A 16,084-nucleotide genomic window follows, 5' to 3' on the forward strand; every position below is an offset into this window, starting at 1 on the left:
GGCAGGATGTTTTTTCCCTTTACACTAACACTGATTTTATATGCAGATGTCTCTTCCTGTCTTTGGAATGAATACGGTTCATGGAGTCACCACAAGGTAGCAGTTGAGTAACAATGCATAGGCCAAGGCATGCCAAGACCTGAAATTTACCTAGAGGTTTAGAGTTACTTGGCTAGCCAAGTAGCCTCCATAGATGGTCATCTCCATTTTCCCCAGGTTTTATGTTGCACAAGTTTTCTCCTGGTTTTATGCTGAATGTTCCGTATTCAGTTTTGAAAATCAGGTTATGGTTATGAAAGGGTTTCGATCTAAGCACTTGTAGCCTCTTTTTGAGGGGATTGGCTCATCAGTGCGCCCATTCAGTATTTGCTGAAAAGACTCAACTATGGACATTTTAACCACTGCCATCTTTAAGACATTGCTTTTCCCTCAAACCTTCTCACATGGTGGTAGCTAGCTACTGTTCTTTCTCAGCATTTACATGAGCATAAGTCTTGTGCTTGTGCTTGTCTTGTCTACGATACTGGACTTCCTACACAACTGTACTATTTTTTTTCTGCTTAAGCTGCAGTTGATGATGGGCTCCACAGTAATTGCGCCTGAACAGTGCCTGTGGCCTCAGGCAAGACAGACCAAGCCAAGCGTGCCACCAAATAGGCTGATGTCACAGCCCATTTTATTCCAGCCAGAATGCTGCATGCACATCCAAGTCATAATGTTGTGGTCTGTGTTACCCCCAGTTTGAAATGTGATGCCTAATTTGCAGGGTAAAATATACTGTTTGTACAATAATTAAAGTATACTATAAAAAATACATACAGTATGTATATTGTACACCAGAAACTGAAGAGAAATATCTTTCAAGCTCCAATAAGTCCAATTGCTTACAACAAAACTACCTGAATGACCTGGATGAATGTGAATGTCTTTCAGACATTCCAAACCTTGAAAATGTGTGTGTTGAGTTGATGGACTTACATGAATTAGGGAAATGGATTGAAATGAATGAGTGCTAACTGGTCACTGCACCCTCTAGCTCTTCCAGTAAAGCATATCCAGTGCAGGTACGTTGTACAAAACATGGGCTGGGAAATGTTGCTGTTTTCAGGCCGAGCAGAACGATGTCTATGCTGGTTCCTGCACCAGTTACTTGGAAGCCGCACCAGTTACTTACATAATATCAGTGTAAGTGTGTAAGTAAGCACACACCTACAAAGTACATACTTAAACACACTTACACTGATATTATGTTAAGCGACCTTGGGTGTTTTGAAAGGCGATATATAAAACAAAGATATTATTATTATCATTATTATTATTATTATTATTATTATTATTATTATTACTTGAAAGCTGCACCAGTTACTTGGAAGCCGTACCATTTACTTGGGACTCACTGATGACGCGAGGCAGATGAACCCGCTGATGTCTATATTGCCGTCACCGTTTGCAGAGATTTCTGGCATAAACATGTCAGCCGGCTGGAGATGAGGTGTGGGAACAGGCACGGTTCTCTATCGGCCTGAACATGCCTTCTGGGAGACGTGAGTCATTCCCATTGGATGCCGCTTTCTTTGGGAAATGAACTGTTGTGTGAAAATGATCATCCAAATGGGAGCATAAAGTCTTGATCAGTACTGTGGTGTGATTGGTGGACATGTGTGGTTTCGCCTTGTGCTACAATCCAGATAGCAGTTGTAAATCCATCACAAACACACAGCCTGTAGTGGCTTATTGCTTACGTAAAGGAGAACTTCTGCCAATTTCAATATGCTGTTGCATTGCTCAAGCTACCCATGACCTGTCAGTAGTACCCGGTGATGCTGCATTTTTCGGCTCAGCCCTTTCCGAGATCTGAGCTAGTCTAATGGGGGCAGAGTTTGTTAACATTTAAAAAAAAATCTTAACATAGGCCTACTCCAAATATTATCCCAAAAGGTATCACTGTTTGCTAGTTGTCTGCTGATCTTGCATAAGCTTTTGGATGTTATTGGGAATAAATCAAGATGTTTTTTTGAAATGCAAACAAACTCTGCCCCCATTACAATGACCAGGATCTCAGAAAAGGCTGAAGAAGAAAAAAACTCAGGTACTGACAAGTCCAGGGTCGTGTGAGCATTACAACTGCATGCCAAAATTGGCAGAAGTTATCCTTTACAGTTTTTCTCGATTGGTTTGGCTCATTTCTTGAAACTGAGATGACATTCCTATAACCATTGGGTCATTTGGCCAAACATTCTTACACTTCTGCACAACAGTTCAGATAACTAGCAAAATGTCATATACCTCACAAAACACCTCATTCTTGCATCAGCACTAAACCGCCTCACATATAAATAGTCAGTACCATCAAAATGGCATAGATCCTTCTCAATTGCTTTGGCTCATTTGCATTCATTTAGTCCTTCTGTCAAAATAAACTGGATGGTTCAGCATAACTACATGGATCCTCATCACTCGCTCATATCACCCCAAAAACAGTTTACCCATGTGTCAAAACTAAATTTCTTCCCCACATATATCATCAGTACCCCCAAAATACATTGTCCCTTTGCCATTGTGTAAGCAATGCCAGTCAAAATGGTTAGATGTTTTATCTACGTTCAGCAAACAGATTTCGACTATGTATAAAAATGAAAAAGTGAGTGAAACCATTGAAGTTTGACAGCACAGATAATTTACCAAGGACATTTATCAGTAACTTTCTTTACTGTAAATTCATATACAGAAAGTAATGCTCATATATCACAGGTTTCTCATCTCAATCTCAAAACAGAGATTACATTCTCAAAATAACATGGACAAATGCCAAAGCAACTAGCAATTGTTCAAAACAGAATGTCGTTTGAAAAAATGTCATGAAATTAGCCAAATAACAGAGGAAACTGTAGTAAACGCGGTTGTAAAATTATTTTCTACTAACTAGTAAAGTTACAATACCATCTGACCTGTTGAACACTGTCATGAATTTACTATGTGATGAAATTCTTAAAATATGATGTCCTTGACTGTTTGGGAATTGCGTAGACCACTTTGCATATGATGACTTACACAATGAAATAATGCTGACGTGTTTTGGAGAGGGCAACCATTAGACTGAGAATTGTCTAATTCGTTTAGATAAGCAAGGTCAATTTATTTGGAAAATGTGCTAAATGTATGCTGAATGTGTCAACTGAAGGGTATTTGTACATATCCATCTGCAGAGATGTACTAAACATTTGAGACATGTACAAAGCATTTGATATCTGATGAAAGCAATGAAAAATGCCATTCTGTTTTGGGAAATTGCAAGTTGGTTTGGGGATTTGTCCGTGTTGTTTTGAGAATGTCATCTCAGTTTCGAGAAATTAGCCAAACCAATCGAGAAAAACTGTAAATACAAACTTGAGATTTACCCCAGTGATGATTGGCGGACAAGTGTTGCTCCTCCACTGGTCGACACTGGCATTGCACTGGCTTTGCAGACTGCACCGGTCCCCGCACCAGCCACAGCCCATGAAGCTGGGGGCATCCAGACACAGGTGGCAGTTGGAGAAGTGGGCACAGCCCGGGCCGTTTGGGGACACACTGATCAGCTGCATCCATCCATCACCCCCATCACCATGACGTTCAGTAGAGCAGAGGTAGGTGGGAGAGAGGCAGTTAGATGCCAGGGTGATGGTATATGGACACAGAAACACACAGACGCACACACAGACACACAGACACAGACACAGACACAGACACACACACACACACACACACACACACACACACACACACACACACACACACACACACACACACACACACACACAGTTTACGGATTGCAAAGAGTCTTCTCAGCTCTCAATACAAACCAATTACCCAATTACATAATTCTAATCTAAATCATTCTACAACAAGCTAATTAATTAGTAACTTCATAATAACAATTACAGTAATTAGTGGGATCAATTAATATTTGATTTCAGTATTTAAGGCTGGAACTGATAAAGGGAATATCTGGAACACGCGCGCGCGCACACACACACGCACGCACGCACGCACGCACACGCACACACGCACACACACACACACACACACACACACACACACACACACACTCTCTCTCTCTCTCTCTCTCTCTCTCTCTCTCTCTCTCTCTCTCTCTCTCTCTCTCTCTCTCTCTCTCTCTGGAAGAGATGGGTCCCACCTTGTTCCCGACAACGAAGAGCAGGGAGTTGTCTGACTGGATGGTGGAGGTTCGGGATACGGGTTGGCCCTCACTGAGGGAGTAGTTGGCATAGATGATGGGATTTGTCCTCCGCAGCACCACCTGTCCACAAGGAAACAGACGTCAAGCCATGCAGGGCAACACAGGCGACTACATTGCTTTACAATATGTTGCATCAGTATAGGACTATTGTCTTCACGTATGCAGTTGTGTGCAATATACTGTATATCTTGCTAATGTACTATGTGTGTCATGGGTAGGCTGCTAGATAGATAGATAGATAGATAGATAGATAGATAGATAGATAGATAGATAGATAGATAGATAGATCGATCGATCGATCGATCGATCGATCGATCGATAGATCGATAGATCGATAGATCGATAGATAGATTTTTATAGTCCCCAAGGGGAAATTGGTTCTCATCACCATAGACTACTTAATGGGGATAAATACGAAGATAGACTACTCCTACTCATTGAACTGAGCTGACACTTTCATCAAAAGCCGACTTATTTAGGTACAGGGTATGGGTTTTAGCACAAAGTGTGGTTAGGTGCCTTGCTCAAGGGCACTTCAACCATGAACGTCATGGGATTTGAACCTGCAACACCTCAAACTGCAAGACCTATCCATTTGGCCACGTTTGCCTAGTTAGACTACAGAACAGGCAACCCCCCCCCCCCACAAAGTCTCCCAGAATGATCAACTCTGAGCAACTCTGATGTGAAAATGCTCAAGACCCAACTGACTAATGTTTCCATATCACGTTTCCATGCTCATGTCTGATTATGCAATCAGAGTTTTTCAAGAGCCTCTCCTCTTCTGTTGATGCACCAGATACTTTAAACTTTGTCTTTTTTCGCACACCTCAGCTGGCAGGTGCGTCGGAGATGGCACCATCGGTCACTCAGCAATAACTTAAAGAAACTCCCGCACACTGACGATTTCGCTGTTCTTCCTTTAATAAACGACGTTTCGGTACTAGACCTTCATCAGGCAATCTGCACCAGATACTGAAATACAGGATCATGGAGGTGTATCTGGGTTTATTTTCTTTACTGTCAAAAAGCTTTCAATAAAAGCTTCAAATAATCAATGCCCTAGCCTTACTCACATTCTATTACTGTACAGTCAAACCAGGACATCCACTTCTCACACATTTTTTGGTCTTTTTTTATACTTTATTCATGATTCTGACAGGAAGCGAGTTGGGAGAGAGATAGGGAAGGGTCGGCAAAGGACCCTGGCCGGGAATTGAACCCGGGTCAGCCTTATAGCAAACGAGTGCCCAACCATTTGCGCCATGGCAGGGCCAGGACATCCAATTCTTACGGAACCACCTCACTTCAGCTCAAACATAAACTCTCCATGTATTCATTAACCTACAGATAGGACAGCCATCACAAAAAGAACAACTCATAACATCTCAACCTCCTTAGCCCCCAAAAAAAACATTTTTATATTTAACTGGGGTTTATAAATAAGAACTTTTGAGGGTTGAGGTTGTTCGCTGTTCACACAGCTCAGACTTGGAACAATTTGTTGTTGTTACCATAGTGATCAAGCATGGAAATGAGTCCATGCTTCCTGTGGTCTGCCCTGTGGTTCAGCTTTGGACATGTTTTTGTTGTTCTCTTTTGCAATTATAATGGGACAGAGCCCTAAGGACCCAAGCATGTCACTAAAAGCGGACATACCGTATTTAAGTGGTACATGCTCGGTCAGATTTTTCCTTTCACAGGCCAAGTCGGTGTTGTTGCTGTTACAGTTTACCAGCTTCACTGGGACATTCATTAGATGTAAGCAGAGGCTCCTGTACAGTGAATTATGAACAAGAGCAGTCCCCCTGCAGCAAGGTGGGTGCTTGATGCCTTGCTCAAGGTCACCTCAAGCATACTGTAGATGAGTGTGTAGGAGAGCACTGCTTATTCATTTACCCACCTAACCACATATTTCTATTACTGTTTGAGGATTGAAACCTCCTCATCGCAAGGCAACCTCCTTCACAGTTGTGTCATGGGTATGGTTATCCCCAACAGTGAATGGCATTGCCCTATTTTGTTGACCCCAAAACATGATGTAAATTCATTAGCATATTACATGAAATCACCCTAGTAGTTTTGGTACATACTGCATACTATACTATAATAGTAGTCCTCCATGGCGAGTGCCAATGTGAGCATGGTAGCCATGATGCGTGCCGTTCCACAAGTGGAACACTGTGATAGATATTGACAAGCTAACTACAGTACCATAGTACTACCTATACACTACATAACACAGGGCCTTTAGTAATGGTCACTGCTATTCTGGTGGCAGCAAATTCAGTACGGCGTGTTTTAACGGCTTAAGTTCGTTATCTGACAATATTATCTAGCCTAAAATGACTGTCTTAGGATTCTCCTAAAGAAAACAAGGAGTACTAGAGCAAGTGGGTTATTCTGCAAATTAGCTCTTACTACTTGTATGGCACTGTTAAGAAATCTTACCTTTACAGTAAGTTCATGAGCAGGCTTGACTGTGCAAAAAATGAGCTTATTACACAATTGGTTGATCCGATTCATAGTTCTGTAAGATGCATGTCTAAGATCTGGGAACACTGATAAGAGTGCCTTCACTAGCTTCCGTTTTTATTGTACAGTATATCACGAAAGTAAGTACACCCCTGCAGTTTTGGCAGATTTGTGAGTACATCTCAAGAGAGATGAACAGACCAAGGATATGCAGGCGCGGAGTGGCCATCGGGAGATCGGGGACTTGTCCCGGTGGGCCGCGGCCGTGAAATGTATTAAGCGGCCGCATTATGTTCTCAGCTGGCCCCAAAGAGTTATATCAGTAATAGCGAAGACTAACGAGCCATGTTTAACTTCACATTTTTAAGAGGATATTGACTCACCAGTATATATACCGTCTACCCGACCGCAATACCTCAGTGACGGTGTCAAACAGTAAATTGGCCACACCCCTTCTCTACTGATAATGTTCATACACCGTAGATCGCGGAAGTTTACTAGATCTTGGTAACATAGTTTCGTTTTCAGTATTTCAAGAACCTGTGATATTTAGATTGGTTACCAAGGGATGGAAATATTAGTAAGTTGTGATTTATTTTCCGATTTCCACATGACTGTTACAGTTTACAGTCTGCCACTCCAGAGTCACTTGTTCTGTGGTTATTGACTTGGGTTACGAACAGACTCCACCAAGTGGTAAGGAAGTGAACTGCAGCTAAGCAGGAAAACACGTTGTACATGTTTTGATGGCATTGGTTCGTTAGAACTAACGGTATATCTCCTTACAGTCGAAATAATGTTATTATCATACATATATTTACATGTGGCACATTTAGGATGTAGCCTATGTAATGTCTGAAGAAAGGGAACAAAATAATGACCACACAAGATTCTGATGTGAGCAGTGCTGGGTGTGTAGCCTAAACTGTGGATTAAAATGTAATTGCAAGAAACAAAGACATTTGCTGCGACGAAGACAGCGTTTTAAGGTAGGCCTACACCGTTTGGTTATTAATTTTGTTGACTTATGGTTGTGCTTTGAAGTAGCCTAGGTTTGGCTCAGTTGCTGCATGGTGGGTTTATTGCACAATGTAGACAGACTTTTTGTAAGCTATAGCCTATACTCTTCTAAAAATCCCCACACTCAAAACGTTATGCCCGTGCTCATCCTGTCATCCTTAAACGATATTTCAATAGGCCTACAAACTGTCAAAATGACAGTGGAGTGCACATTTTCATGGAACAGTAGCATGATGTAGCCTAACCTGCAATGGTTAAAAAGGGCCGGGTGGGAATTTTCTTCCCACTCCGCCCCTGAGGATATGGGTCACTGGAACCATGTTGTGTGATCTGAAGAGATCAAGATAAACAAATTTACTTTAGATGGTGTCAAGCATGTGTGGTGGTAAACAAGTGAGTTTTACAAAAAAGTGAATCCTCTCAATAGCCAAGTATGCTGGTGGGACTGACATGGTTTGGGGATGCATGAATGCTGTCAACATTGGCAATCTGAAATACACCTAAAAGAAACATGCATGTCAACATGCATTGTGACTACTGAAGCAGATCATGATATTCTCCATAGGATTGCATTCAAATCTCACATCAATCTATTTAAGCCAGGTGCACACTCAAAATGTGAAAGTTCAATGCAAAGAAAGGTTGAAACACACACCGATGACCTCCCTTTTAATCCCTTTTCATTTCGAGACGATTCGAGCCAACATGGCCCCTTCTCTACCGGATTTTAATCTGTGGTGTACTCACGTTTGTGGGTACATGTTCAAACATTAACCCTATCCAGACCGGGGGGGGGGGGGCTAAAAGTGCCCGCACCAACTTTGATGTCGTATAACTCCTGAATGACTAAAGCTAGGACTACGAAACTTTGTGACTTTTCCTAACATGAAGCTGGCTACAGTGTGATACCAAAATATTAGGTTTATCATTTTTGTTGTTGCCATGGCAACGGTTTTCTGAAAGGTACGCCTGATCAAAAATCCCTGATCTAAGTCTCATCATCATCACTTTTCATATTTTTTTACATTTTCATTAGCATCAGACACCCTTGTGAACATTTGAAGTGGTCTGAAGCACATAATAACCAAAATTGATGTGCATTACCCAAGTTAGATGGAAAATACATTAAGGTGACATTTTGGGCAATAAAATCAGGAAATGACATCATAATGATGTCATAATATCCAATAATGACACCAAACTGATGTCATTCATAGATCTTTGGCTGAAGATCATCCCCTCCAAGTTTGGTGGTCATACGCCATTCGGTTCCTGAGTTATGAGGGGGGGGGGTCAAATGAGCCCCCCCCCCCGGTCCCAGGATTGCCAAAAAAGCCCGGTCTGGATAGGGTTAATGGCAGTATTTTGTTTTTTTCTGAGTGAACAAGAAATGTAAGTGGTTAAATATGTTGTTAAAACGTCACTAAACATTGTGTCAAAGTGAACGTTTTTTGATGCTTTCCTATGAAAAGATGTACTCACAAATCTGCCAAAACTGCAGGAGTGTACTCACTTTCGTGATATACTGTATGTATATATGAATGTGTATTCTATTGTATTGTTGATGTGTGTATTGTAATGTGTCCACTGTGGGCCCTGAGCCTGTAATAAAGTTTATATATTACATTACATTACATTGCACTTAGCTGACGCTTTCAAATCATCCCAGTCCTTACCTGCAGTAGTCGTCCGTTGTCGGTGCCAATGTGTGCCACGGTCACATGGTCTATGGTGGTCACCAGGAGGGAGGTCAGGAGAACGTCCGTCATCTGCTTGTTGAACAGCACCGCCCTTCGAAACGGACTGGAGACCAGGGTGGGCTGGTACTTACAGTTTTGCTCCACATTCTGTGGAAAAAAGAGGTTTTTGAGTGACATTTTAACATTTACATTTCATTTACTGTGGAGGGAAACACCATTTTGCATGATGGAGGATGATACTTTGCGAGTGATAATTTAAAGGGAAAGTCCCTTTTTCATTGTGACACACAGCACCCCATGCCACCGGCGCATACATAATGAAATTGCATTTATGCCTCACCCGTGCAAGGGGCACGCCCAACAGGCACCCCCAGAGGTAGCAGTGTTCCAGGATGGTAACATGCTCAGGGTACTATTCTTGGGATTCTTGCACACCTCCTTTTGCCAGGTGTGTAGGAGTGGATCTACTGGGTCACCAACGTATAGAGACAAAGAAGCTCCCGCACACTGTTCACATTTGCAGAGTTTTTACTTGCGACGTTTCGGTCTAAGAACTAAGGAATTGCTTGAGGAAGGTCATAGACCGAAACGTCGCAAGTAAAAACTCTGCAAATGTGAACAATATGCTCAGGGTACCTCTGTTAAAGACGAGAGTGCGAGTCAATCACACCTCCACCAAAATGGTGGTGTAGGGTCGAACAAGCAAACCTCGAGCTATAAGCCTGACAGCCAAGCAATTTTTCACCAATGCCTTAATTCAAAACCACAGCACTCCAAGCAGTTTGAGACTGTCCAGTCACTTTTTTCTTTTTGGGTGTTTAGCTTCTTTTGAGATAGGACAGTCAGAGATGGTGACAGGAAATGAGTCTGTTAGAAAGATAGGGAAGGATTGTGAAAGGACCGCAGGTTAGAATCATAATGATACAGCACACTAGCCCACTGATCACCCAAAGTCAACTTTCTTTTTTAACTTAACTGTCAGGTCATGACTGGTAGGCAAGATGATGCATTAATAATATTTCAACATATTCAACAAATATTTATAAACAGGATATGCTCAGCATTTCGTGAGCATATTGGCAGGACTTGTCATCCTTCTAAAAGGGCATGTACGGGCATATTAAAGTCCAAGAGTGCTGTCCAATGGACTAGTGAATCATACTGGACTTGAGGTGTGCAGGAACAGTGGACTGTTCTCAGCAAGCATCACCATCCACCCACTCATCCATACACACACACAGAGTGGCCTTGACCCTTGCCATCCTGCAGTGCCCACACAAGCATACAAACACACGTACATGGAAACCGTACACATCATGCATGCCCGTACGTACGCACAGACACACACAAACACAGTGGCCTTGGCCCGTGCAATGCTGCAGTGCCCACACAAATACACAAGCAAACGGACACTACACTACACTACACTACACTACACTACACTACACTTCACACGCACACACACACACACACACACACACACACACACACACACACACACACACACACACACACACACACACACACACACACACACACACACACACACATACATGCACACCTGGACCCTTTAAGTCACAGGGCATGGTCCTTCAGAGACCCCATGACCTGAGCTGGCCCGACACTAGTGTTTACAGGAAGTGGGTCTGGTAGCTGAGGAAGCAGCTGAGGTGGACGCGTGTCAGTGGGGAGGAAGTCAAGTGGACTGAACAGGCTGCCACTGCTTATGTCATGGAGGGAATGACACTACTGTAGCCTCTGGCTCTGGCTGATGCTACATCCAGGATCTTAACAATCAACGGTGTGTAACCATTGATCCTGGATGTTGCGTTGTGCAACATTGGCCCTGGCGCCTGGAGCTGCATGATGCTCATGAGATCTAAGACAATTTTATTAAAAATCTTGGTATGTTAAAGTTGAATGAACCCATTCTAATGCAAGATGAGGGTCTTAGCGTTTAAATGCAACTCATGGCATGTTTTTATGTGCTTCAGAGACTGAGATGTTTCGTTTTTTTATAGGCTGAGGGTTCCTTTCCTTAAAAAGGACGGGCATTCAGCAGCCTTTTTTTGCAAGTGCTTTTAGGCATCAATGGGTTAAGGAAGACCAAGCGAATAATATCGGCTCGACACCACCCCAGCTACACAGACTTCACCCCTATACTACCATGATGTAGTACCATCTGCCCGCAGATACAGGTACATGCACGCCCACACCAGCTGACTTATGGACAGCTTCTTTCCTCAAACCATCAGGCTGTTGAACTGCAAACCGCCATAGAAATGAAACCACTCCTTCACTCGTCATCTCTCTCTTTTTTCTCCAACCTGCCTTTCTGAAATGCAGATACATAACTTTTAAAATAACCTTTTAAAATACTCTTTTCCTAACTTCTAGTTTGTACTTTTTTGGCACTCTCCGAGCAGGGTAGCTTTTCATTACACACAAATTCTGGAAATCATGTACCCATGACAATAAATATCTTGTATCTTGTGTTAATGAGGCTGTTTGCTGTGCATGTGCCATGTATGCATCATCATCACCATGTATGCATATGAGAATATGAATTCCAGGCTGAATTCATCCAAAGGACACCATTTCACCTACATAATCCGGAAACTCACAGAGGTCCATTTGGCTACTGACATTTTGGGATGTTATGGAACACCAGCTCTATGACAAAATCCTGTGGCAACATTGTGTCATTCTGTAAACGCCAAATTCTTGCAGCCTTCACCAAAGGTTGCCAAACCATTTGGCCTTAGAGAGAGAGAGAGAGAGAGAGAGAGAGAGAGAGAGAGAGAGAGAGAGAGAGAGAGAGAGAGAGAGAGAGAGAGAGAGAGAGAGAGAGAGAGCTGGACAGAGAGAGGTATGGGCACATGCACATCAAATGAAATACCAATGTGTACAGTCATACACCACTCCCTCATTCCTCCTTACTCTTCCTTCTCCTGCATCTGATTCCTTATCTGATGTCTTTTGAAATGGGGTGTTATTCTTTCCATGTTATCCAGAAATTATTATAAGAGGACAGAGCTCTTCTGTGGTGCGCATCCTATGGAACATCTAGCAGAAAAAGAAATATTGAGGGATCACACTCTTCTTTTTCTGCATTTATTTTTCAGTTGGCAGCAGGAGAGAAACATTACGGCTATGCCTTCATCAGTGTCTGACTATGTTATCCAGCCCACTGCTTGAGCCTCTGCCTCCAAATTCCTGCCTGCATAATCCTACAGTACACAATACATACACAAAATCCAGACCGCCTCGAATTGAATGCACTCCAAACTCTCTCACAGGAGAGATACAGAAGAGCACCAAAACACTGCTGCTGAATGGAATGTCCTCAGTTGATAAGCCTCATTTACAGCTGGAGAGTCAAACACAACAACCTCAAAAAACTCTCAGCCAGTCGCAGGCTTTTGGTAAGGGCTGAGATCCCTGGCTGGTAATCATGAATGAACCCGAGGACAAACCGACTTATGACACTTATAACACTTGTACCCTGGGACCAAATACACTAGGGGGTGTTAAATCAACTCTCTAAGTGTTGGATTAACACAGATTTTTTTTTTACTGTGCATGGGTGCTCATGGAATGGTACGGAGCGTGTTATGGTAGGATTGAGTTAAACAGGTTTGTCATTACATATACAGAGTGACACAACACTCATATCCTGTTGTCCGGGCCATTTCGTTACATTTTCTCTAGGCCAAGGGAGTTAGTTCACTAAAATAAACACACAGACTTACGTAGTACTTTATCATGACATATTGAATCACCCTAAATTAAAGTGCAGGGGTCAGATAAATCTAATCCAGCCGCAACAATGACACAATCCAGACAAACAACCCGTCAGCTAAAGGTTAAGTCCAGTGATAAATCATAGAAAATGAATACAGTAAAGGTTCCATAAAAACTGTAATAACTAAACCATTTCAAGAACATCTCCCACCTCATTTGCCCAAACTATACAACTTGTATCATATTATCAAAGAAGGTTAGTGAAAGCCCAACTGAAAGCCCAACTGGGAAACTCCAACTCCCATTGTCATTGTGACACAGCACTCCACAGCACACAAGTGTTCACTGCACACTGCACACAACGGAATTGCATTTATGCTTCACCCGTGCAAGGGGGCAGCCCCCAATGGCACCCCAAGGGAGCAGTGTGGCGGGACGGTACCATGCTCAGGGTACCTCACTCATGGAGGAGGATGGGGGAGGGCACTGGTTAATTACTGCCCCCCACCAACCTTTTGTGATGCAGTTCTGTTTTAATATTGCTTCCATCAGGTAGTGTTAGGGGCAGGTTTCCTGTATACATGTTCTATATACAGTGGGGTTAATCTCACCACATCACAGTTTCCCAACCAAAAACTATGCCTGGCTGGAATAACGCTTATTAAAACTCCTGGAACCAACTGTAACTAAAAAGCAATTTCCTTGATGACGCGGAGCCTTAGGATCAACACAGTGGATTTGTCTTTCCTGAAAAGATCTAGGCTCGTTTGAATCGTTCTCTGCCTCTAGGGAGTTAAAAAATAGGGTCTGAATGTAAACATTGACAATGTAAACGCTGCCTTAAACGAGGTCAGATGAGTAATGCAGCGAGTGGGAATGGGTGTGTTTTGTGAATGATAACACAGCTCTTAAGTGGCAGGTCCAACACAAGAAACACCGACACAGACACCACAGAGACATAGAGACCATTAAAAAGTTCAAACATCTCCAAGAAGCAATGGAGGCGAAACTACATTTACAACGGAAAGTTTCCCCTGTTAAGTCATGACATGTGGATATCCTCAGGGTGTTGGGAAGGGGTATGTGTTTGTGGGGGAGGGGGGGGGGGGTGGGGGTGCAGGGGAGGGGGAGATTCCGGGGTAGCCAGGGTGATGGGAGGGGGTGGTTAAGTGCCTGTGTTATTTACCCACAACACTTGTATTTACATGAAACCCACTACTTCTCCAAGCGACACTGTTGATTCGCACTTCAGGCAGTTCAGGTTAAAGATGGCTGAAAAACAGCAGAGGCTTCCTGTAAAATATGTGCCTCCGGGTGCCTCAGTTTTACTCCTGATTCAAAACAGTTCTGTGTGAAAGAGTGTTCCAAGAAAGTAGACAGCCATTGCATGCCCAACCTACTCCACCACCACCGCCTTTATCTAACAACGAATCTTCCCTATAAAAGTCATCCTGTGAAACCGTGATGAAGACCTTAGCACCACCCATAGTCCATGACCTACCTAATATCCAGAAACATCTCTGGAATGTTGGAAAGCTCGGGGGACTGCTGGCTGCAGTACAGTTTAAAAAAAAAAAATCAATTGTGCATACATTTTCCATCGCTTCGGTGTTGTTAACCCCCACTGAACAACTCTGTGCCTGACAGAGATGTACAAATCTAAAACAAAAGTTAGATTTTGGCTTGTTTTACAATGTCGACATTATACACACTGCCTGGCAGTATGCACTTCATCAATTGTCTTCTTCACTACAAAGCACTAAACGGTTACACTGGAGTGACCTTTAAGTGCAGATGGGACCTTCGCCCATCTATCTCGCTGTTTACTGAAAAAACTCCACTACATAACAACATTGCTATGAAAGTATATTACATAGTTAACAACAAACTTACGATATAGGCTCTGCATAAAGGGATTAAAACACCATGTTAAGAACTTGTCTTTCGGACCAATAACCCTGCACCTTCTTGCACATCTTGTCTGAAAGAAATACTGAATATTCAGGTGATCAAATAACACGCAGCTCACTGTAGAATCCGCCCTTTGAGAAATTAAATGGACAACTCAGAGGAAATTTGAGAGTGGAGCAACATATCACAAGCAAAGATGGGGTTTTTTCCTGTCATTTGATTCTTGATTTCTACTTCCTTGCAGATTTGGAATCTAGGTTGCTGTTTGCTGATAAGAATGATTCGCCTTGGGCTGCTGTGTTGTAATGGCTGGTTGATTTATGTCTTTTATATGAAAGCCTGTTCTGTTTGTATCTAGAAAATATTAGGGGTTACTGTATTTCCATCCCTACCCCACATATCTATGTTTGCATATTCCAGTCAATAACTACCAACACGTTGTCCACTCTCCAACCAAATATTGTCCAAATAAAAGGCCCAGAAATGACAAATATCAAGAGTAGAGCAGCTAGTGATGGCGGGAGAGGAGCCTACCTCATGATGACAGCTCAAGCGCCAACCGTAGATGTGTTTAGTAGTGTGTGTGTGTGTGTTTGTGTGCGTGTGTGTGTGTGTGTGTGTGTGTGTGTGTGTGCTTGCGTGCGTGTGTGTGTGTGTTTGCTTGCGTGCGCGCGCGTGTGTGTAAGTCCGCGCATGTGGGTGTGGGTATGTGTGGGTGTATGAGAGTGAGGGAATAAAAGAGAGAGAGGAAGTGAGACCTGCCTTGGGCTGAATGTATGTAAGAGTGATCTATATATGGTTAATATATAGGTATGTACAGGGTACTGGCAAACGTGTGGTGCTACGGTACCAGTGATGGTGAGAGAGGGCCTTTCAGGACTGCTCGTGCAGGCCTGCAGGCACAGGCCCCTAGAGAGCTGCTGCTTTCTTTGAAAACAGACCTGAGACTATTTCCCATTCGTACTCCAAAATCTCTTGGTCGCCACATACCATC

At 42.9% G+C, this 16,084-nt stretch overlaps 1 protein-coding gene across 2 annotated transcripts in view; it reads right to left on the reverse strand.

Annotated features, from left to right (window-relative positions):
* The window catches only part of mst1ra (macrophage stimulating 1 receptor a), a 38,884-nt gene that overhangs the window by 20,146 nt on the left and 2,654 nt on the right, over positions 1-16,084 (reverse strand). For both annotated transcript variants that reach the window (XM_063215437.1, XM_063215436.1), the window contains exons 3-5: positions 9,412-9,582; positions 4,178-4,300; positions 3,399-3,578 (exon numbers count right to left, since the gene is read on the reverse strand). In XM_063215437.1, coding sequence (XP_063071507.1) covers positions 3,399-3,578; positions 4,178-4,300; positions 9,412-9,582 — 474 coding nt within the window. The remainder of the gene's footprint in view (positions 1-3,398; positions 3,579-4,177; positions 4,301-9,411; positions 9,583-16,084) is intronic.

The sequence above is a fragment of the Engraulis encrasicolus genome, chromosome 14, assembly GCF_034702125.1.
Source record: "Engraulis encrasicolus isolate BLACKSEA-1 chromosome 14, IST_EnEncr_1.0, whole genome shotgun sequence".
NCBI classification, from domain to species: Eukaryota; Metazoa; Chordata; class Actinopteri; order Clupeiformes; family Engraulidae; genus Engraulis; species Engraulis encrasicolus.